The sequence below is a fragment of the Lutjanus erythropterus genome, chromosome 15 (assembly GCF_056507025.1).
Source record: "Lutjanus erythropterus isolate fLutEry1 chromosome 15, fLutEry1.hap2, whole genome shotgun sequence".
Taxonomy (NCBI): domain Eukaryota; kingdom Metazoa; phylum Chordata; class Actinopteri; order Lutjaniformes; family Lutjanidae; genus Lutjanus; species Lutjanus erythropterus.
In genome coordinates, this window is record NC_139331.1 from 23,627,968 (window position 1) to 23,648,973 (window position 21,006).

At 39.0% G+C, this 21,006-nt stretch overlaps 1 protein-coding gene across 2 annotated transcripts in view; it reads left to right on the top strand.

Annotated features, from left to right (window-relative positions):
- lpgat1 (lysophosphatidylglycerol acyltransferase 1) overlaps positions 1 to 21,006 on the top strand; it is a 66,853-nt gene that overhangs the window by 6,701 nt on the left and 39,146 nt on the right. For both annotated transcript variants that reach the window (XM_084737884.1, XM_084737883.1), the window contains exon 3: positions 20,108 to 20,226. In XM_084737884.1, the coding sequence (XP_084594010.1) occupies positions 20,108 to 20,226 (119 nt within the window). The remainder of the gene's footprint in view (positions 1 to 20,107; positions 20,227 to 21,006) is intronic.

Consider the following 21,006-nt stretch of genomic DNA (forward strand, 5'->3'; position numbering starts at 1 on the left):
AAACAATTGCACTCTGGTCCGCCTCCAAGAGATGGTCTTGCACTGCTGTCAAGTGAATTCTGGAGTGGTTCATTTCTGATGTGACCCTCCCCTAACCCTTCACCAATAAACAGAGTGGCGCTTTACTGGAATTGATGACAACTTGTTTTTTTGTTGTTGTTCTTTTTTGACAGTCTCTCTGTGTTCAGCTCTCTTTTGCAGTACTTGTGTAGCTTCCAGCTGAGTCTCTGTAGTTTAAAGTTTAGTTTCTCTCCAGCATTGCTGTTTGTACTTTCAGGTATTTGTTTTTTTTTTTTTCCATTTCATGTTTGCTTTCAGCCAAGTTGTGTTATGATACTGCTAACAAAATAATGGAGTACTTTTAATGAAATGGAGTACCTTTTTTGAAATTAAACCATTAACAGTAGTTTGACTCCAACACAAGCACATTGTTTATGGGTTTACCATTTCTGGGCTGTTTGAGTTTTGCCTTTATAAACACAAACCGGACCAGCTAGAAAATTTGAACAATGTTGTACTCTTGCATTGATTAAGGAACCAGACCTTAAGGTGTGAACCTGCCCTTAGACAGACTACTTTAAATTCCCATGCTCAGTATCGGCAAAAATACATTATTGCAAAAATTCCTGCATATATGACATACTTAAAGACAAACATTTAATTTTCCAGATGTGGAACAGAGATTTTGTATTGCACTGTACTGTTTTGTTCAGTCTGTACTTGCACTGAGGAAATGCTTGATGTGTGTCAGGGAAATAGGGATAACTCATTCACAGCTTGACACACTGCAGTCTGGAGGCTGAGCTTTGGTTAACAGAGATGAAGGATGTTGCATCAGCTCCACTGAAGAAGCAGAACAATGGCGCTTTGTAGATAATATACGATCAGTACCAAATAGTGGCGTACAGTTATACTGCATGTTCTTTATCGCTGGGACAACTTGGGCAAAAAGACACATGATGATTTGTAGGAAAACTTTTTGGACTGACCTGGTTTAGAGGTTAGATCTCCAGAGTCAAGGTGCACATTCAAGTTTGTATCATTAAATGTTTCTTGGACTCCCTTAGAAGGACTGATGGATGTCTTTGCCTAATTAAATACACAGGCGGTGAGTGCAAGAGTTTTTCAGCACACCAAAGAGAAAAGATTAGGCTCCATCAAAGACGGGCTGCAGTATTCGATCTGAGGCACTCTGTGAACAGGTTGACTCGTGAGAAGCAATTTAAGCATATTCATACAGCTTCAGACAGGCTGCTGATCTGTGATTGCTACAAAAAAAAATTTGGCCATAAGAGGCTTCATTAAGTCTTCATTGCTCTGATAATCCACCCTGTTGTTCTTGTTGAAATGTGATAATGACAACTGCTTGAGTTCAGCTTTCAGTGGGTGAGGTCAGACTGATGGGTGTCAGAGTCATTCATCCATAACTAAAACAACTGAGCTTCACCCCTTTTGAAAGACACTCATTTTTATTAAAGAACAGGCTGGCCAAGCTGATATTTCCATCACTAGCATGACTGCTTCACTTTGCAGTGCATCATAAACCCCCTCCCAGTGTGTTTTATTTTATTATATAAGCTAGTAGTATTCTAACGTCACATGTGAACATTGAGGCTCCAAATCAAGAGCAGAAATATGATGCTCCAGTGTCGGGACCCACAGACTATGGACAGACTCTAGATCTGCAATTATTATTTTGATAAATTAATCATTTTTTAAGCAAAAATACCAAACATTTGCTGGTTCTGTCTCCTTAAATGGATTGATATGTGGTGTTTCTTTGCCATGTATGTAAGTAAATGCAGAGTCTTTGAGTTTTGCAGTCAGTCTAGTATTCAAACTCTCCAAACTCTACTATGAAGCCACGCTGTTGCAACACATGCGGCATGTGCCTTGGCATTGTCCTGCTGAAATAAATCTGAATGACTTTGAATGGCAGCATATGTTGCTCCAAAACCTTTATGTGCCTTTCAGCATTAGTGAGGCCTTCACAGATGTGACAGTGCTGCCTGAGGGGGTCAAAGGTCACAGGCATTCAGTGTTTGTTTTCAGCCTTGCCCTTTACGTGCAGAGATTTCTCCGGATTCTCTGAATCGTCTCACGATATTATGGATTGTAGATGGTGAAATCCCTACATGTCTTGCAGTTTTGTGTGGAGAAACGTTGCTTTTAAACTGTTGAAATGTTTGCCAACACAGGTTTTCACAAAGTGGTGAACTTCAACTCATCCATGCCTGCATGCTTGTGAATGACTGAGCCTTGCAAGGATGCTCCTTCCATACACAATCATGATACTGTCACCTGTTACCAGTTAACCTGTTTCTACTTTGAATGTTTCATGTAGGAGCTATTTTCTTTCTGCAGTAGAATCTACCTGAACTACTTTCTTTCTAATAGAAAGAAGCTGTCTCTGCAGCAAATATTTCCAAAACTCTGAAACTCTTGCACTGTAGGTAAAAGGAAAAATTTCTTTCTTACTTCTTTCTGGGCTGAACATTTATCATCAAACCTGAGATATTTGATTTCATGATATTTTAATTGAGACTGATTTTGCCTCCTGCTGATGCTCCTTTTTCAGTTACAAATGTAGTTATGTCCACATTTGTGTCCATTCAGTTTGTGTCAGCAAAGAACAACACAGACGCCCTGTGTCACTGGTGCAACAAATTATGGTAATTACAATTTGTTATCCCACTTTGTAGGATTAAACTTGATTATTTGAAAAATGCAATTGAGAGAACTCTCAACTTCATGCGTCAAGAATGAATCATCCTGAAACAACAAGAAAAAAAGTCAGTCAGTTACACAAGTTACCTCAGAAGACCAGTGAACATATGAACATTTAGCGGAATCAGTTTTATTTAGTGGCATTACTGTTATGTGGTGACTTGTATTGTCATTTGACCTGACCCCCTTTCCTGTGTTGTTGACAAAAGCAGCACAACTGCATGAGGCTCGATCAGAACGACACACACACAACAGTGGGCACAAACAGGTGCACTAAAGCCAGCAGGATTAAGTTTTCATTGCATGTCCCATGAGTGGGTGGTCGGCTCGACCTGTGAAGAGATCAAACATAATGACTGTAAGATTGCAGACAGTTTTTGTTGTCTTTCCAAGGCTTCGATTGTATTTAGAATCTGATGTTTACATGAAGGATAGTCACCTTGCTATTCATGTCCTTATATGCATGAATATGACATTATCCAGACTTGTGACACCTTTCTGCTGTGCACAGACATATCTTTGTGTTATTAGTGTCCCTTCAGGTTTTCTCTGGCTTCTATACAGAACTAGAGCAACAATTAATCAAGTCAGTGAATACAGACATTGAATTTGACTGATAATTAATTTGCTTCAGCTTTGACAAACAATTATTTGTGTTAGTTTTTAAACATTTGCTGCTTTTTCTTTCTTTGAGTATTTCAATATGTCTGTTACTACTTTAGACTATAGGATATTCTGATGGACATTTTTGACCATTTTCTGATGTTTTAAAGCCCCTTAAAAGGCAGGTTTACCTGAAAGATTAGGTCCTCCAATTCAACTGAAATAAACAACAACTTCTCGATACCTACTGAAATTCACTTATTTTTCTTAACCGATGTTTTGCTTTCTCTGCTGTCTTTTTGCTATTATGTTTGCTGTCCTATATGTTTGCTATTAAATGGGTTTTACTTTAAAGCACTGTCTAACTTTTTAATTACTCACTTGCTAACTTGCTCTGGTAGACAAATCAATTAATCGAGAAAACAATTGGCTGGTGAATTAATGTGAAAATAATTGTTTGAGGCCTAATCTCAACAGTTGAGAATGATTCCACTTTTGTTATAACTACTTTGATTTCCCATCTTATCACTAGTAATAAACGATGAGACATAATTTAAAACTGTCAGACTTTCACTTTTGGCAGCATGTAAATGATATGGTTTAGAGCTGAAAGGACTAGTCATTAATGCAAAATAAATCTGCTGAAGTTTCAAACAAAAAGAGACAAAAAAAAAATCACTGGTTCCATCTTCTCAACTACCAATATTTGAGAAGCCCGAGGCCTCGGAGCCCAAGTTGACCTATGCAAATTGCTTGTTTTGTGAATATTTGAGAAGCATAAATTGGGTTTGAGACTGCTGGTCTGACAAAACAAACAATTTACATATGTCAGCTTGGGCTTTGGGAAACTGTGATGGTCATTTTTCACTATTTTGTAAACCTTTCATAGACCAAGCAATTCAGTGATCAGACACGAAAATAACTGACAGGCAAATTTATGATAACGAATTGTATCATGTAGGTTTTCTGATAAGTGTTACATTATTCATGACAAACATACTTATATATAGACAGCAGAGATTTCCAAGAGACCTGTTTGAGGTTTTTAGACACCACTGTGTCCTTTTTTATCTTTAAAAATAAACCACCCAGTGCTGCTAACTATTATTTTCATTATAAGTATTGTGCCAATTATTTCCTCAATTAATCGTATGGCCTAAATAAAAGTAGTAAAATAATGAAAAATGCCTGTTATAATTTAACACAGCCCAAGTTGATATATTCACGTTCATTCAACTGCATGTCGCAAACCCAAAGATATTCAGTTTGCTATCACATATATATATATATATATATATATATATATATGACTTAAAAAAAGACATAAAATTCTCACATGTGAGTAGTTGGAATCACTGAGTTGGTTTGGCATCTTCACTTGAAATTGAATAAAAGAGTTGATGGAACATAGTTAACATTTAATTTTTTGTCAACTAACTAATTGTTGCTCGAGATGGGATTGATCCAGTAGTCGCTAGTATTCCAATGGTTTGGGGGTCTAGTATTTCTGCAAGTCATTTATCCGATATCGGACTTGCCGTACAAATTCACATTCCAATTTTAATTCCACAGTATCACATGGTTTGTATTTATAAACACTATGCTAAGCAGCACGAGTTGGAAGATTTTGCATTAGTGCACAATACAGTGGCCATGTTTCACGCCATGCCATGTTTCAAGTTGTAACTGGCAAATACAGCTGGAAATTAAATTTACTAACCGCCTCACTCATGCTGAAATAGACAGTGCACAGAAATGACAAACTACCAGCACAAACCACCATGTTCTGAACAAACACATTACAAACACATTTTGCAAACACTAACAAAAAGTAACATTTGTATTTTGGAGTATAAAAAATGACCAAACTTAAACTCTCACATGTGCAGCACATGTGTATGTCACAAGCCATAATCTTACAGCCCTCCACAATGGTTGGAAGACACCATTACACAAGCTAAACAAGCTTTCCATATGGTGAAAACTCTTGACTTTTATCAGCATCAGCAAACACAAAACTTTTCACCACTTAACTTTGCACTGGTATCAATATCGTATCGGTATTGGCAGCGATCGGAATCAGATCGTAACTGAAAAAAAGTGGATTGGTACATCTCTAATCGTTGCAGCTCTAAAACCAACCAGCATCAGGTTTTTCAAAACCCACGGAGAAGCTTGTCACATTTCTGTGTGTATGCATAACTTGGATTTTAGTGTTCCAGTAAATGTTTTGGTACAAGAATGATCAGATTTCAGATGTGCTAAGCAGTAGGCAGAGCTGGAGTAAATTCAGTGTGGCTCATTTCACTTTGAAGCTGTAACGGAAACTGCTCTTCATTTGTTAGAGGCTCTGTACAGCCACGGTGCACCCACACAAGTGTTATCAGTTACTTGGCTGATTAGACTTATTCTCTGGACTGGACTGTGTGGGTGTGTACAGATCAGACTTGATTGACATCTTGCCGACTGTCCCGAATTATCTTTGTTGCACCTGTTTGAATGAGACGGTTTACAGCGTTATGATTCTTTTCAGTAATATTGACCTTGGATCTTTGTGCGTCAGATCTTCGTCAACTTATGTCTGGCAGTCTCCCGTTTTGATTTGAACATTTCTTATATTTTGGACAGTTTTTCTGTGTGCTGGCAGCATCCTTATGATTGATGAAAAGACAGAAAGCCCTGAAGCAATGCAAGAAGATACAAACATGTATCTTGTGATAGAATCCACTGTAAAAAGAAAAAAAAGCACTCTGCATTTTTGAAAGATTTTATTCAGAGAAAGGCTTAGTGTCTTGCCAACAGCCTTAGGTTGTTCAAATGCATACTGTGGATGAAAACATACGTTGAGATACACATGCAACCATGCCTTGTAGCAAAAGGAGAGCCAGCATTGAATAATGGCACTGCAGCTCGGGGTCAGTTGAGAGGCTGATAGCATGAATGAGAATTAGCATCACTTTTGTTCTGAAGCCCTGAAACATGTTTGCATAAGTGGAGGATGATGTTTCATCCCGTGTAGTTTAGATATGGATGAACAACACATTATGTGGCAAGTCCATGTTTTAATGATAATGTCTTGTGATGTAATTGATATAACAAACTCTTAGATGAAATGGATGTGGGGTCAAATTAGCTTTTTGCTTTTAATGAGTGCAAGAAATTAAAGACTGAATCTAGCCCAGCAAACTCTATAGCATGTCAGGTCTTCACACAGACTGAATGTTATAACCTCATCATGTCTGTCTTTAAATAAAAATCTGAAATGTTATGCCCTCAATGTTGAGGCAATTAAATCATGTTTATAATATTGATATTCTGAGAGAATTCAAAGATGACAGTGTTAGTCAGCCAACCACTTTGGTTCAAACTGACATATCTTGACAACTATTGGATAGATAGCCATGAACATTTCTGCAGGTATTCATTGTAGGGTTGAACGATGTGCAAAAAAAAGAAAAGTCATGTTGTGAATATTTTGAAAGTTATTGCAAATGCAATATGCCATGATTTTAATTGAAATTTTAATTTTTGCATTTCATTAACTTAAGAATGATGATGTGATTTTTGCTGTGATCCATGCCAAACAAGCGTGTTCCCTTGTGTCTGGAGAATATTGTTTGTAGGTTGGGGGCATCTGTGTAGCACTGCAATGCTTCTTTTGTAATGGTATGTTGTGACACCTTTTACTTTTTTTCTAAAAACTGCAGCTCTTGCATTTGGATATTGTACTTTGCCATATTGCAATGGTTTAATTGTTCTGCACTGATTCATGGCCCCCAGAGGATGAATCCTACTGATTTTGGTGATTCCTCTAGCGCCAACATGAGACTTGACATTTAGGGTCTGTAGTGAAATGTCTTGACAGCTGTTCAGTGGATTGCCATGTAACTGGGTGGTGACATTCATGCTCTTCATGAACTCATGAAATGGCAATCTCTGAGTTTTCTTTACAGTGAGCATTACAACTTCACAGAGCTGTTGGAAGGCTGAAGACTTGTAGACTTATTCATAAACTACAACATAAACAAAGGATCACTTAAATGTGTGTTCGTAAAGAATTATGACTAAAGTATTTACTGAGCTTGACATTTTACAGTTGACTATGTAAATTATGTAATTGCAACAGTTTTTGGCCTTTATTTTCTGCAATTTCATGTTGCTCATTTGCCAATATATATACACCAAGATAACAATTATCTACAGTAAGCTAATGCCAGCTCAGCTCTAATCATAATTATTAAAGACCATGTCTGTGGTTAGTTTTTCCTAAACCCTTAACTCCTTCATAATTGAAGATCAGGGTTACTGTAAAAGCAGCTAAAGCTACAAATTTTGGGTGCCAATGTATAAAAAAGTGGGTAAACTTTGTGCGTGGTAGAATATTTTGAAAATATCCAAGCAGAAATTCTTTCACCATTATGTTGCGGACATTAATACACCACTGTGTTAATCACCGCTCTTCATCCATTTGACCCAGTAAACAGAAAGCTTTAACTATCAATGAAAATGATCCCCTTTCTACTCTGCTTTGCCACACAAGTCTATATTTTTAGAGACTTTTTGGCCACACTCTGGTTTGGACAGTCACATTTTTATGAAGGAGATGGTGCGATGCCTTCCCACATCTCTCTGTTCCTCTAGAGAGGAAGAAAGAAGTGTAGATGGGCGGCAAGGTCAGCTGTACACCGTTTAGCTGACCACCGATAGCGGATTAGACAATGTGCCTGCAGCATGGCTGTCATCCTGCTGCGCTAACTGTGTCATCTCTCAAAGACAATTTCCCTAATGTATTCTATGTGACAGATGACCCATCTCTGTGATATCATTTACGCTCGTCTCCCGCAACAACGGGGACTTCAGCGAGCATGAAGGCATGCTCCTTTATGAAATGACATTGCCTTCAGGGTACCTACACCCTACACAACCCTGTCAGGTGTCACAGATGTGTCATTTTTCTACAAGTATGCTCTCGATTCCTGTGCTCAGGAGGATTGATCTTACTCTCTGGAGGACAGGAGGTGAAGGCCTAAATTGAACATGCCAACAACTGGTCCCCCTCCATTCCATTTTTTTTTAAAAATCATTTTCTCCTTGTGAGAGATTTTCTTATGAGGATATGTGTTGTTGGAGGGTTCAGATGTCCACTGTGTCATCAGGCTACAGCTTAGACAATGTTATAGGGTGTATTAAAGAAGGTAGATGATTAACGTGTTGCTACGTGTTAATATCCTATAGTCCAATGTTTCCCAACCACGGAGTTCAAAACAATACAATACCTGTTGCAATACCTTAATTGTAATAATATACAGGTGTCATGATTCTACAGATCCACTATTCCATTCGTCTGTTGATTTTAAGGTCAATAATCCCCCCCCACCCCCTCCAATTTTAACATTTTTATTTTGCACTGACAGCTCTGCCTGGACGATTAAGCTACACTGGGTTGTCTTTGAAGTGTGTGTTTTCTCTTCGAAGATGAGCTGGATGCTGCGGGGTGGAGAGATACAAGTAGTGGTAGAATCACTGATTCTGCATTTTGATTGTTGAAAGCTCATTTAAATCAATTTTCAATTCAATATTGAAATTTTGACAGCCCTTATAGCAATATTAGTAGTGAAAATACTGCAGCTAGAAAAAAAGATTTAAGTGCTACTTCAGTTCAGTCTGTATTTCCTGAAATTTGGATTGTTCAGTAACTTTTGTCTTACTGTGGGCAGGTTTTACAGGCTGTTAAAAAAGAGAGAAAAAAGAATATATATTTTTTTTGCATACTGTGAAGTTGTTGCTGTTGCTGTTCACCCTCACAGAGATGCATTTCCTGTGAGTCCGCAAGGGCTTAGGGTTGAGCCCTTGACCTCTTTCCATAAGTCCACATTTCTGCAGTCTTTGCCTAAAGGAATTACCCACAGTTCATAGCACTGTCATGTTAGACACACAAGGGGAACCCCAGAAGCGTGAAAAAAAGTTAAATGATTTTTTCACAAACAGAAATGTTTTAAATCACTTCCTCAGAACAACAACAGAAATAATACACTTTTGACACATTGTGGGACATGTTTCCCTGAAACCTCTGACCAAATATATTTGTTTATTTATACATGTACCCCTCTTTCTTATTTTTATGTAATTGTCTACCAGGCTGCGTCAGCTGTAAGTCTGTAAGGGTTCAGAGCGTAAAGCTTTTAGGGGGGACATTGTGATTGAACCAATGTTTCCCTGCTCCAGCACACCCGATTGAAATGAATAGGTTGTTGTCAGGCTTGATCAGAGGCTTGGTGACGAGCTGATCTTACATAGTCACCACTTCCATGGTTGGGGAACACTGCTGTAGTAAATGCATGCACCAAACAACAGTTAATAGGCTCAGATGTCTAAGTGGGTTTCTTATTTGTAACTGTAATATAATACAATAAACAGTAATAAACAACAGGGAGCTTCCTGCATTAAATATTTGCAATTATTGTGCTTGCAGCCATGGAGTGTGTTCTCCAATATCTGCTAATGAACTGCTGAATGAATAAATCGTGCATTAGCATTACATGACTAAATCTAATTTTGAACATGCTGAATAGCTCTCAGCAGGTAGAGTGGGTTGAATTTCAAGGTGGAATGAAACCAGCTTGCAACCTTTGTCACTGAAAACTCTCCTGTCAGAGAAATGACTTTGGCTTTTTACTGTGAGTCATGCAGAAATGGTTAATCTGACAGGTCGCTTGAAAAGCTTTTTCCCTCTGGTTATGACAGCAGATCTTATGCCTCATTCAGTGGCATCTACACTTGGATATAATTGCACAGTTTTAACATAAAAGGCCTGCTGTATTTGGATATCTGCCCACACGGTATATAGTTGACACGATGAATAGATTTTAGGTGTTTTATTTCAGGAAACTGGGGAAGCAGCAGGAGTACTAATGTAGGAAGCTAAGAAGTTTACTGCTTTTAGGTGTTTTGTCTTTTACAATGAAATTGTGGGACCACGTGAAAATTGCAAGGAAAAATTGTGATTTTTTTCTTTTGTGCAAGTAATTAAGGTGCACAGACCATGGATTGTAAATACTGAATTTGCTTTGTTGCAAACGCAACATTGTTACTTGCTGGAGAGACATTTTAGCTACCTAAAAAAACTACAAGGTTATATTTAGATATATTAAATAAAATAAGTATATTTACATTTATTTAGAATATTTTCACAGCTTTACTTTGCTGTCAGACAGCCTTTTCAGACAGGAAACCACTGTTGCATATGCCAGATATCGCTCTCATCAAACCAGCCAGATTCCATTGGTAAAAACAGTGGTATTACCTTGGTTTCTTGTCTAACACTGCTTCTGCTCCGATCTCTTAGTTTGTTTTATTCTGTGATGTTACTCTTTTAAAAGGTTCGTTCTGATTTACCAAAGTCAACCACTAACAAATTAATTGTGAAGGGAGATGGAGGCAGCACTAGACCAGCAATTCTCGTTTTATGCAAGGTAAAATTACCAAGAGAGTCTGGTTAAGCGAGAGTTATTTGGCTTATATAATCACCCATCTGAAAAGGCTGTCTGACAGCAAGGTAAAGAAGTAAAAATATTCTAAATATAATGCATACACTCAAACTGATGCAGAATTGATAGTGACTCCTGTCTTTCTCCAAATTGCAGGCCTGTTGGTTGCCATGTACTGTAGATAAAAAAAACTATCTAAGTATCTCTTAGAAGCTCACTTCAAATAATTTGAACTCTGCCTAAGGAGATGATGTGTGAAGGAAAAACTCACCACACATAAATATTATTGTCAAAATATCTTGATAATGTAGTATCATGATATTTTTCAAGGTCATGTCACCTCCAGCAAGGTTGACGTCAAATGTATTGTTCTTTGACTCATCCCAGTTGTGCTGTTTGCTGCACTGACTGTTCATTTGTCACTTTTTTTTTCTTACACGACTGCCTCCATCCATTTTCAAGATGAAAGACGTTCAGCCTTGCTCATGACTGTGACCGCACGGTTATACGCTCGACAACTACACAACTGGACGCTCACTGTCCTTTTCGCCACTGACCCTGACTGTGCCAAGACTGCTGCTCCTAAAGAAAATAAATAATTGTCGAGTTCACACAGCTGTCTTTGTGTAGTTAGTGTGTATAATTGCTTCCTTCATTTCCCAGAGAGTGTGCATGACCTTGGTACTTTGTGTACTAAGATAGAGCAGTAGTATGAGGCAAGAAAATTAGTTTCTACAGTAAATAAGAGTAAGAGGTGGGAGCTTCCCATCTTACCTCAGCTGAAACATCAGCTGCATTGTGTTCTGGTCTTTTGAGGCTACTGTCAGTGGATAAACTCAGATATCATCTTTTTTTCACTGTGTGAGTGCCCTTTGATTCTGACACCAAAGCCTGACATTTATCATCTTCAAAATCACAATGTGACGACATGTGGTGTACAGCAGGAAAGTCGTCCATTAAGATTGGAAAAATACAACAAGTTACAAGTTACAGGGTTCTTAAGGTTGCTGGAAATCCTTGAAAACAATTGAATTTTAATGTGATGTTTTCAAGGTTTGACATCTGATTTAATGTGATAAAGGAATGAGAAGGGGCCTAATCATTTTCTCAGGAGCATTATTGTTATGCCTTCCTCCTTCGCATATGGAACTGAATTTGGAGTTTGAGTTTTGACCCTTGAAGGTTCCTGTAGCAGGTCAGTGTGGAGTGTTTAGGCCAGAGTAGCAGACTGAATTAGCGATGTGAAGTTGGAAGTGATAAGTTTGTTTCCACAGACCAGAGGAAATGTATGTCTGAATGCAGACATGTCTTATGTGAAGAATGTTAAGTAAAATGATTACACTAAAGATGTTACAGCAGTCGCAATGTTAATGGAATCATTTAAAAAAAAAAAAAACCCTGAAGTTATACTACCAAGAACTTTCTTTAAAGATGAATTTTCCCTCAAGCAATCTCCATAACTAAATGTTGAATTTGGGCAGTACAACCTTATCTCCCTCTGAGGTCCTTTAACATTTTGTCATGCACCAAATATGTCAGGCCTGTATTTTGCAGCTGTCTGGTAATGTGTTGCTGCCATGTTTTTCTTGCTTAATTAAATGTTAAACTTGCTGTATAAAAACAAGTCTAATTAATCTTTTATCTGTCAGCAATCCCAACGTTAACTCCCCCATAGGGAGGAAGCATTCTCTCACTCTGCATCCTAAGGCTTGACCAATGCAACATTTGCATTACACTGAACTGCAGGTGGTCAGACCCACCCAAAATCATGGGGATTCCCAGTAAACAGTTGCAGCTCAGCTAAATCTATTCACCTCCCTGGTTCTCGGTGAACATGCAGAGCGATCTAAGTGCGTTTTAATTTGCAAAGGAAGCTCATATGTTCTACAGGAGGGCTATTGTTGTCACCTCCTCATCTCCCTGCTGTGTTTCCTCCTTTTGTTGCAGCTCTGGTGTGTATTCTGTCAACAGTCATTTACAGGTGAATGGTTTCAAAAGTAGCCTGTATGCTCTGAAGCCTGACTGTGTAAATCAGGGAAGAGAGAGCAGGGGGCCGTTGGAGTTTCACCTCCTGTAGGTGCTGATAGAGACACTGGGCATTGTCAGGTTGAAAGCTTTTGTCAAGTAGAAGCACTGCATCACTGAAGATTATAAACAGTTACAGCGTTACACTGATTTACCACATAGACTCCTATTGAAGACAATGCTGCTGGTAATTGTAATTAAACATTAATGTGGTGCAGAGACACATGATCTGATACAAAAACTGAAGCAATAAATTTAATATGATAAAGTGATTTAAAGCCTCTTTGACACAATTCAGCCACAATTTAACATTGATTTAGGTCAGAATGAATGGAATTTAATGTTTTTGCTTTTATTTTAGTTCATGAATGAACACATAGTAGTGCTGCTAACTAATGATTATTTTCATTGTTGATTAATCTGTCAATTATTTTCTTGATTAATAGTTTAATTGTTTGGTCTATCAACATGTATTTCCCCCTATCTGTATAACTTATCCAGATACAGATCACATTTAAATACTTCTTTAAATAGTGCTTTGATTGATGTGAATGAACAACTTACTAATCATTGATTTAGCTTAATTTTATACACATCAATCATTCGGCTATGACATTTGAGTGAAGCTGGCTGTAAAGTCACAAAAACAGGAAATGAGTCATGTCTCCACCACATTTTATTGGATCATGATGAAAATTGTTCTGTGGGTAGACGAGGCCTCGATGTACCTGTGTGCAGTCTACCTAGTCTGATGTGCCTGTACTTGGCCCAAAGAACTGCAGCTTGCAGCTATATTCTGCTTTGTATTATTTTTATCACTTTGACAGTGAACAAAGCTCAGGTTCTGTTCTCAGTTGTACATGGCTGCCTTTCGTGGTTTCACTGAAGAGCAAAGCATTATTTATGGATCGTAGACATGCAAATAAACCTGATGTCCTGTTTTAGCAGGATGTAGCCTAACCTACTGCTTATCCAAATGAAAAATGTTATTTCAGGCAGAGAGCTCCTATACCAAGAAGTCTGCTGATGTTGTGTGTTGACACAGAGCCTGATGATTACGTTTTTTAAACTGAGACTGCAATCTTTGTCAAGTACCAGCTGTGTTCTTTTTCTAAAAATAAAGGAATGCTACCAAAAAAAAAAGGAAGAGGAGCACAAGTGCAACATCTGATACCAAGCAGAAATGATTTTATTTCCTTAAAGATACTTCAGTACAATTAGTACGTGTTGGGAAAATGTAATTGTATGACTCAAGAAACTCGTGATGAAATGAGAGCTAATATAATTCGCCAAAAATACTGATTTTGATACAGCGAAATGAGATCTTAAAGGGGACCCATTATGTTCATTTCCAGCTCTATATTTTCAATCTGGGGATCCACTAGAGTAGCTTTGCATGACTCACAGTTAAGAAACATCCTTATTTATTATGTACTGGCCTTTAATGCAGCTTCTCAGTTCACACACTGTCTGAAACACACTGTTTTACCTCCTGCCTCTTTAAGGCCCCCTCTCTAAAAGCCCAGTTTCTTCTGATTGGCCAGCTTAGGCAGTATGGCCAATACTGAAGAGCTGCACTCTGGAACTACAGACTCCGCTGCCAGTCCTCACAAATTACTGTACAAATCACAACTTTATTCATTTGGTTAAAGTGGATTATATTTCATGGTGAAATAATATCTGGTGTTCTTTGTGATGTCCTCTGGCTGCTCTGCCTCAGCTTTCAACTATTAATGCTACAGTTTTCTGATTGGCAGATAGACGTTGATAGATAGATGTTGTTAGTGGTTCGCTTTGGCTGTTAGTTGGCTAATTAGCTCAGAGATGGGACTGGCTATGTGAAACTAACTAATTTACTGTTTATTTGACCACCAATGAGACAATAATTAAGTTAGACAAGTGATAGAGGCAGCTGGAGCAGAGGGTTTCTGGGGACTGATTACAGTACACAAGCACAGAACTTTATAACTTTTTACTCACTGATTTTGGTAAAATTAGATCATATTTTAAGGAGGAAATGTTTTTTTTTTTTTCCTGTGATGTCCCCCAGCTGCTCTGCCTCAACTTTCAGTGAGTTATGGAGTTTCCTGGTGGACAAAGGTTTACTTTGGTTGTTAGCGGACATCAGAGGGAAAACCAGAAAATCTGAAACCCTTCTGAAAGCTCTTTCTGAGAAACATATTGAACATGAATGTAGTACTGAGCAGGGCATTCAAATGAGTAGGTGGGCGTTCTGTGCACATCTGGATTAGATGCCAATATAAAGAAACTGGTTTCGTTAGATTGTCTAAAGTAGAAAAAAAACTTTGCATTTAGAACAGTCTGAAATCTGAGTGTTTTGCTCACAGGTATCACTTTTACATATGTTTACCTCATTATTTGACATGTTTGCCATGTTTAATATAAATACCCAATATTGTAGCATTACATAAATGTCAGAAATAAGGAAGAGTATAATTGGTCCCCTTTAAAGGAGAAATCTGTAATATATTTACTCTAATAAATCAGAAAATGACCGCAATTTGTTATCAGAGATCAAGGAAACATGTTAAGTTGAAATACTGACTTCACTTAACATGAACGCTGCAGCCGCTGGTGTCCCGCTTTGAAATTCCTATTCCTAGCTGGAATAACTGTTTTGTATGTCCATTTCACATGAACCAGAGTTCAAATTAATGACACATTTTTGTGGATGAATAAGTGTCTGTTTATGAGTCATAAGAAATCATTAGTAATCTTTTAGGAGGAGTAGATGCTTAATGATTAAATTAAGCAAAATGTTAATGGAGTTTGGCAGGCTGTGAGACAGGCTTAACTCATCGTCCAGAGTGTGTATTTTCAGAGCAGTAGGCTTTTGTTATCAGGATAACAGGCTTAACTTTACATTGAAAGACAATTAACCGTTCTAAACAGCTGATCAACTTACAGCAGAGAACTCCTCATCGCTTGTTATTGTTAATTTATGAGGTTGCACGCATCTTTCGCTTCAGCAGAGCTCATGCAGCCTGCCTGTCTCTGCCTTGTCTGGGAAGGAGGGGGCAGGATGAAACAACTAGCTTCAATCATAGATCATATATTAAACAAGATTACAACCTATTTAACCTACAGATTATATTTGGTGTACATTACTCATTTTTGCATGCACAGTTGCTACATAATTGCTCCTTTAACTGCATCTTTTTTATTCCTGAAAGTTGATGTCAGGTATTCATCCTGTGGAATTACAACTTATTTTTAGAGTATGTTACACGTCGTACATCTCGTGGCTGTACCAGAAACCGCATATGACATTTCAGTGGGTGGATGAAAGTTCAGGCAAGGATTTGAAAGTCTGGTACCATCCAGACTGTTTCCTCTGCTATGCCCAGAGTGGTCAATAGTGAAAGTGATTTCCTGAAACTCACTTCTCCTTTCTCATTTCAGCAACATAGCCAACATTTTGTCAGTCCCTTTCAGCATCTCAGGGTGGCTGGTGTAATACATTAAAAACGCCTAAAAATCCAGATTTAAATGTCCCCCTTTACATGATGTAATAATTTACAGCAAAGTGCAAATGTTTTTCCACCCACTTAGAGAAGGTAGGAGCATGGAAATAAACTTTTGCTCTCTGATCCAGACGGAGAGGATATGCAGATCAGACAGGTGGCAGGCTGTTTGCAGTCAGGGAGTGTCAGGACACTTGTGGTTTTAAATGATGTAACATTCACTCTTAATATAGACAAATTGGATGTCAGCGTGTACACCAGAGATGGCTTACTTCTCTCTATTTTAATTGTGTTGACTCAGTGAACCACACCTATCCGTTTCACATTCTGTGTTTTAATTAAAGCAAACTTGTTGCCTTCACAAGGAGCTTGTCTTTGGTCCTGCCGTATGTGTATTACTTAGCATAATTCCTTTTTAAACAAACAGTTTTGAGTGAACCTTGGAAAGAGGTTTTGATGTGGATCGGAATTAAGATGCAGGTTGTTTCAAGGGGTGGGAATCACAAGAGGCCCTAAAATACAATAGTGTCACGATATTTAAGTTATGTTGAGATATTTTTAAACATAGATAGATAGATAGATAGATAGATGCTTTATTTGTCATTACACAAGTGCAACACGTTACACAGTGCAACGAAATGACGTTCGGTTACAACCCGTCCCAGAGGACACAGAAGCACAAAGACAGTACGAATAATTGACATGGGAGGACAGGGGCAGGAGGACCACGATGCAGCCGATCCCGGCGCCTCGCTTACTTAGATGAAAAACAAATGAAAAACGGGAGGGGAGGAGAGGGAAAAAAAGGCAAATCCCAAACTATGCACCTATTGAGGGGGGGGACAGTGCGATTCGGAAAAAAAAACACCTCGGCACGAAGCAACAGTTAAGACATTATAACAAGACTCGAACACCTGCACATGTGGATGGGGGAAGGAAGTGGGGGGGGGGGTCACAGCGCAGAAAGGGAGAGGGAAGGCTGCAGCTCCTACACAGTGCGCTGCCCTCAGCCTTCGCCTACTACGCCGCACGGGTGAGGGAGGGGGATGAGGGGCCAAAGAAGGCGTTGAGTTAAGGGTAAGGGTGAATGTCCCAAAAGTAGGTGAGGGGTCGGAGCATCTTGTCTGCAGAAACATCCAGGAGAGTGGAGAGATAAGTGTCCTTGAGAAGGCCGTTTATGTCTGGGAGCCAATGGAGATAGCGGATTGTTTTGGTACGGGCCGACACTGGAATTTTTCTGTCTGCCCTTGAGTCTCTCTGAGTCTCCCGGTGGCTTGCTTCAATATGTCTGAATTGGTGGCCAGATTCAGCCGAGCCGAGCTGACAGCGTCTCCAAGTTGTTACCCATCTTGCGAAGAAGCTCAGGAATCGCATCCAGTTTGTGATTGAGCTCACAAATCGCTTGAGTCTGAGTGCTGGCAGCCCTGCACATTCCCTCGTTCAAGGCGTGCAGCTTGTCAATTGCCGCCGGCATCTTCTTGTTTTTGTAATAAGTCAGGAAGCTGCTAAAACCAATCAGCAGAAAGCCTGAAATCATAAATCCAATTATGTATGCGTCTTCAACATCCTCCACGGAAAGGACCGACAGGCACACGATCCTCCACTTCCCCCAGGAGTCCAACGTGTACCCGGCTGCGAACGTTCCGTCAGGGCAGGCGGGTTCTCCTTTACCCATCTTCATTGTGGAGAAAATTTGGTCGATTGCATTGAGAGACCAGTTGACCAGATCCATCATTTTGGTTTTTAGAGGAAAATGCAGAGAGAGGCTCCGAGATAGTTTAGACAGAGACAGCACAGTGATATGTGATGTGATAACATAAATTGCGATTTATTGCCTTTTTTCAATGGCAAAAACTTAATCTACATCAGTTTTATGTAGTAAGATAAAGTTTTCAGTCTGTCCATCTCATGTTAATAATTTTTATTGCAGAGAAATGGGATCATGAAGCAGACAGACTGACTACTCTGTCATTTAAACTTACCAACCCTGCTGATCCTGACCTCACCAGAAAAACACTCCAGCTAATTGAATGAACAATTATAGTACCAAAATATTTAATTCGTATTTGCAATATTTACTGTTTATCTTTAAAAAGTTTAATACTGGGGCGGCTGTTTGGCTCGGTTGGTGGAGCGTCCGTCCCATGTGTGGAGGCAGTGGCCTCTGGTTCGACTCCCGCCTGTGGTCCTTTGCTGCATGTCATCCCCTCTCTCTTCACCCGACTTTCCTGTCTACTCTTCAGCTATCCTGTCAAATAAAGGCAGGAAAAGCCCAAAATATAACTTTAAAAACTTTGAATCCATGCATCAAGTTGTACTTTCACTAGTTGTTTCTCTTGAACATGGTCTGTCAGTGTCTATTTAAATGTTGATCTAGATCTATACGTACATTAAAAAATAACTGCAGAGTGCATATATGGCAGAGCTATGCACTCACTGCAGTGACACTGCAGTGCAGGATGACATGTGCACACAAGCTCATGGGAAATGCAATCAGAGTAGGAAATTAACTTTTTAAAATGAGAACATCTTCCAGCCACTGACAGATAAATGTTTAAACTCAGCAGCCACTCAATAGTAAGTAATTATTTTGTGTCTGAAATCTATCAGCCACTCTCTTATTTTACCAGCATTTGGCTGGAGGCTGGTTCTGTTTTCCCAGCCTGGACATAATGCAGATTCCTCTCAATGGTTTTACACTATTTAAGTGTAAAGCAGTTGGAAGCGGTGTGCTAAGAAACGTAGTGCAGTAACAGAGGCAGTGAAGAAGACCGCTAGCTTGTAAACATGGATGTAAACAATGCATGATTTAAATTAATATAAAGAAGTAAATGCCTTCATCATGTCTGTTAGACCTCAGAGATCAGTCTGGTTCACAGTAAGTAGGCCATTGGTATCTGTCTAGCCGACTGTTTCAGTTGATATTCTCTTCTCGTTCTGCGTGTTACCATCACTGTGTGAATGTAAGCAAACTAGCAGCTGTTACCTTTTTTTGCTGAGATTTATCCATTCATACATCAGGGCTCGCCTCCCCATGTCCACCAAAACAAGTTAGCCCCTAACATTATCTTGAAGGGGCACCATATCATCCTGGGCTTAGCACCGCCTAACGATTGTGATTGGTGTAAAGTAGAGATGTTAATGATTAATAATTAATTGATTAAAGACATGCAAACAAGCCAGGGTGCATTTTCCCTATTCCAGAATGATAGTTGGTTCAGCAGGACCTGTCTCCAGTGCTGATTAGGGTTGTAAATCACAAGTTGCACCATAATATGATATTTCATCGATTCTTTGGACAACAATGCAGTATTCACCGACAAAGTCTGTCACGATACGATTTCTGTTTGATTCAATTAAGGGGCCTGCGATCATTATCAAACAATGTCCATTTAACTCATTCAGTTACATTTATGTCATCTCACAAAAGCAACTAAATTATGATTCAGCAATTTTATGAATTAACTCTGCCAGACATTTGTGACACAGACTGATACCATTTCAAAATTAAGGTGAATCTTAAAGATGACGATATAGATCAATATTTCCACTATGCATGATGTGTCATTACACAGCTAACACTGACAGTGCACTAAAACAAAGTGTGGGGATAAATCTGTGTGAAACTATTCAAAGATGCACACAGTGAGTTTTAGTGGCAAAATCTTCAAATGAAAAACAAACTTTGTTCACAAGAAACATCCTTGGGGGACTTATCAAAGATATGATTTGGGTAGCTTGTTAAACCTAGATGTGTCTGTGTTTCTTTTTGCTTTGCAGTAACGGAGTGGGGTGATGACGTACGGCCCATCTCTGAAGACGAAGCCATGGTCATCGTCAACCACCAATCCACAGGAGATGTGTGCACCCTCATGATGTGCCTGCAAGACAAGGGCACGGTAGGCGGAGAGAGAAATGTGTTATCTCATTGTGTCTGTTTCAGGAAATCTGAGAGTATAACAGTGTTAAGGTTGAACAGGGTCACATTAGGGGAAATAAAAGCCATGCAGCAGTTTGAACCTGCAGGGCCCTTTGCATCGTGTGTTTTTCAGAACAGGATGCTGTCTGAGCATGCTGCTCTGTGTTTGTCACTCCAAATAAGGAGTTCCTGTGGAATTGCACACATCGCTCTAAAAACCCCTCTGAGCCCAGTTAAGTATGTTTGTTTTGAGGATGTTTGTCAAAGGTTAGCCAACGTCTTAATTGTCTGTTTGGATAGTAGTGCAAAGTGTTTATTAAAACAATGTTTCAGTTCAAATTGAAGGAAAGGTCCTCAGTTTGAGATATTTAGTACATTCCAGAAACTTTGTGATTAAATGTAATTCATGATTTATGCTCTTTTTTTCCGTTTCACATATGGACTTGTTGACAGTCTGTATAGCAGGAGGGAGTTCCTTTTGTAAAAACAGATCAATTGGATGATACATTTTTCATGTCAAGACAGTTGACACGGTAGAGACAGACGCAGCGCAAAGGAGTGGTGTGGTTTGCTGCATTCAAATTACAAAATGTGGGTTTTGAGTGCTCAGCTCAGGCAGCGAACAACAGATGTGCAAAGATTCGAGCGACTGCTGCTTTGCATTCTTTCACACTGGTCGTTTTCAACAGGCAAGGGAGCAAACCATGTCCCAACATCAGTGTACACACCCCTTCCTCTGTTTCGACAAAACACAACACAT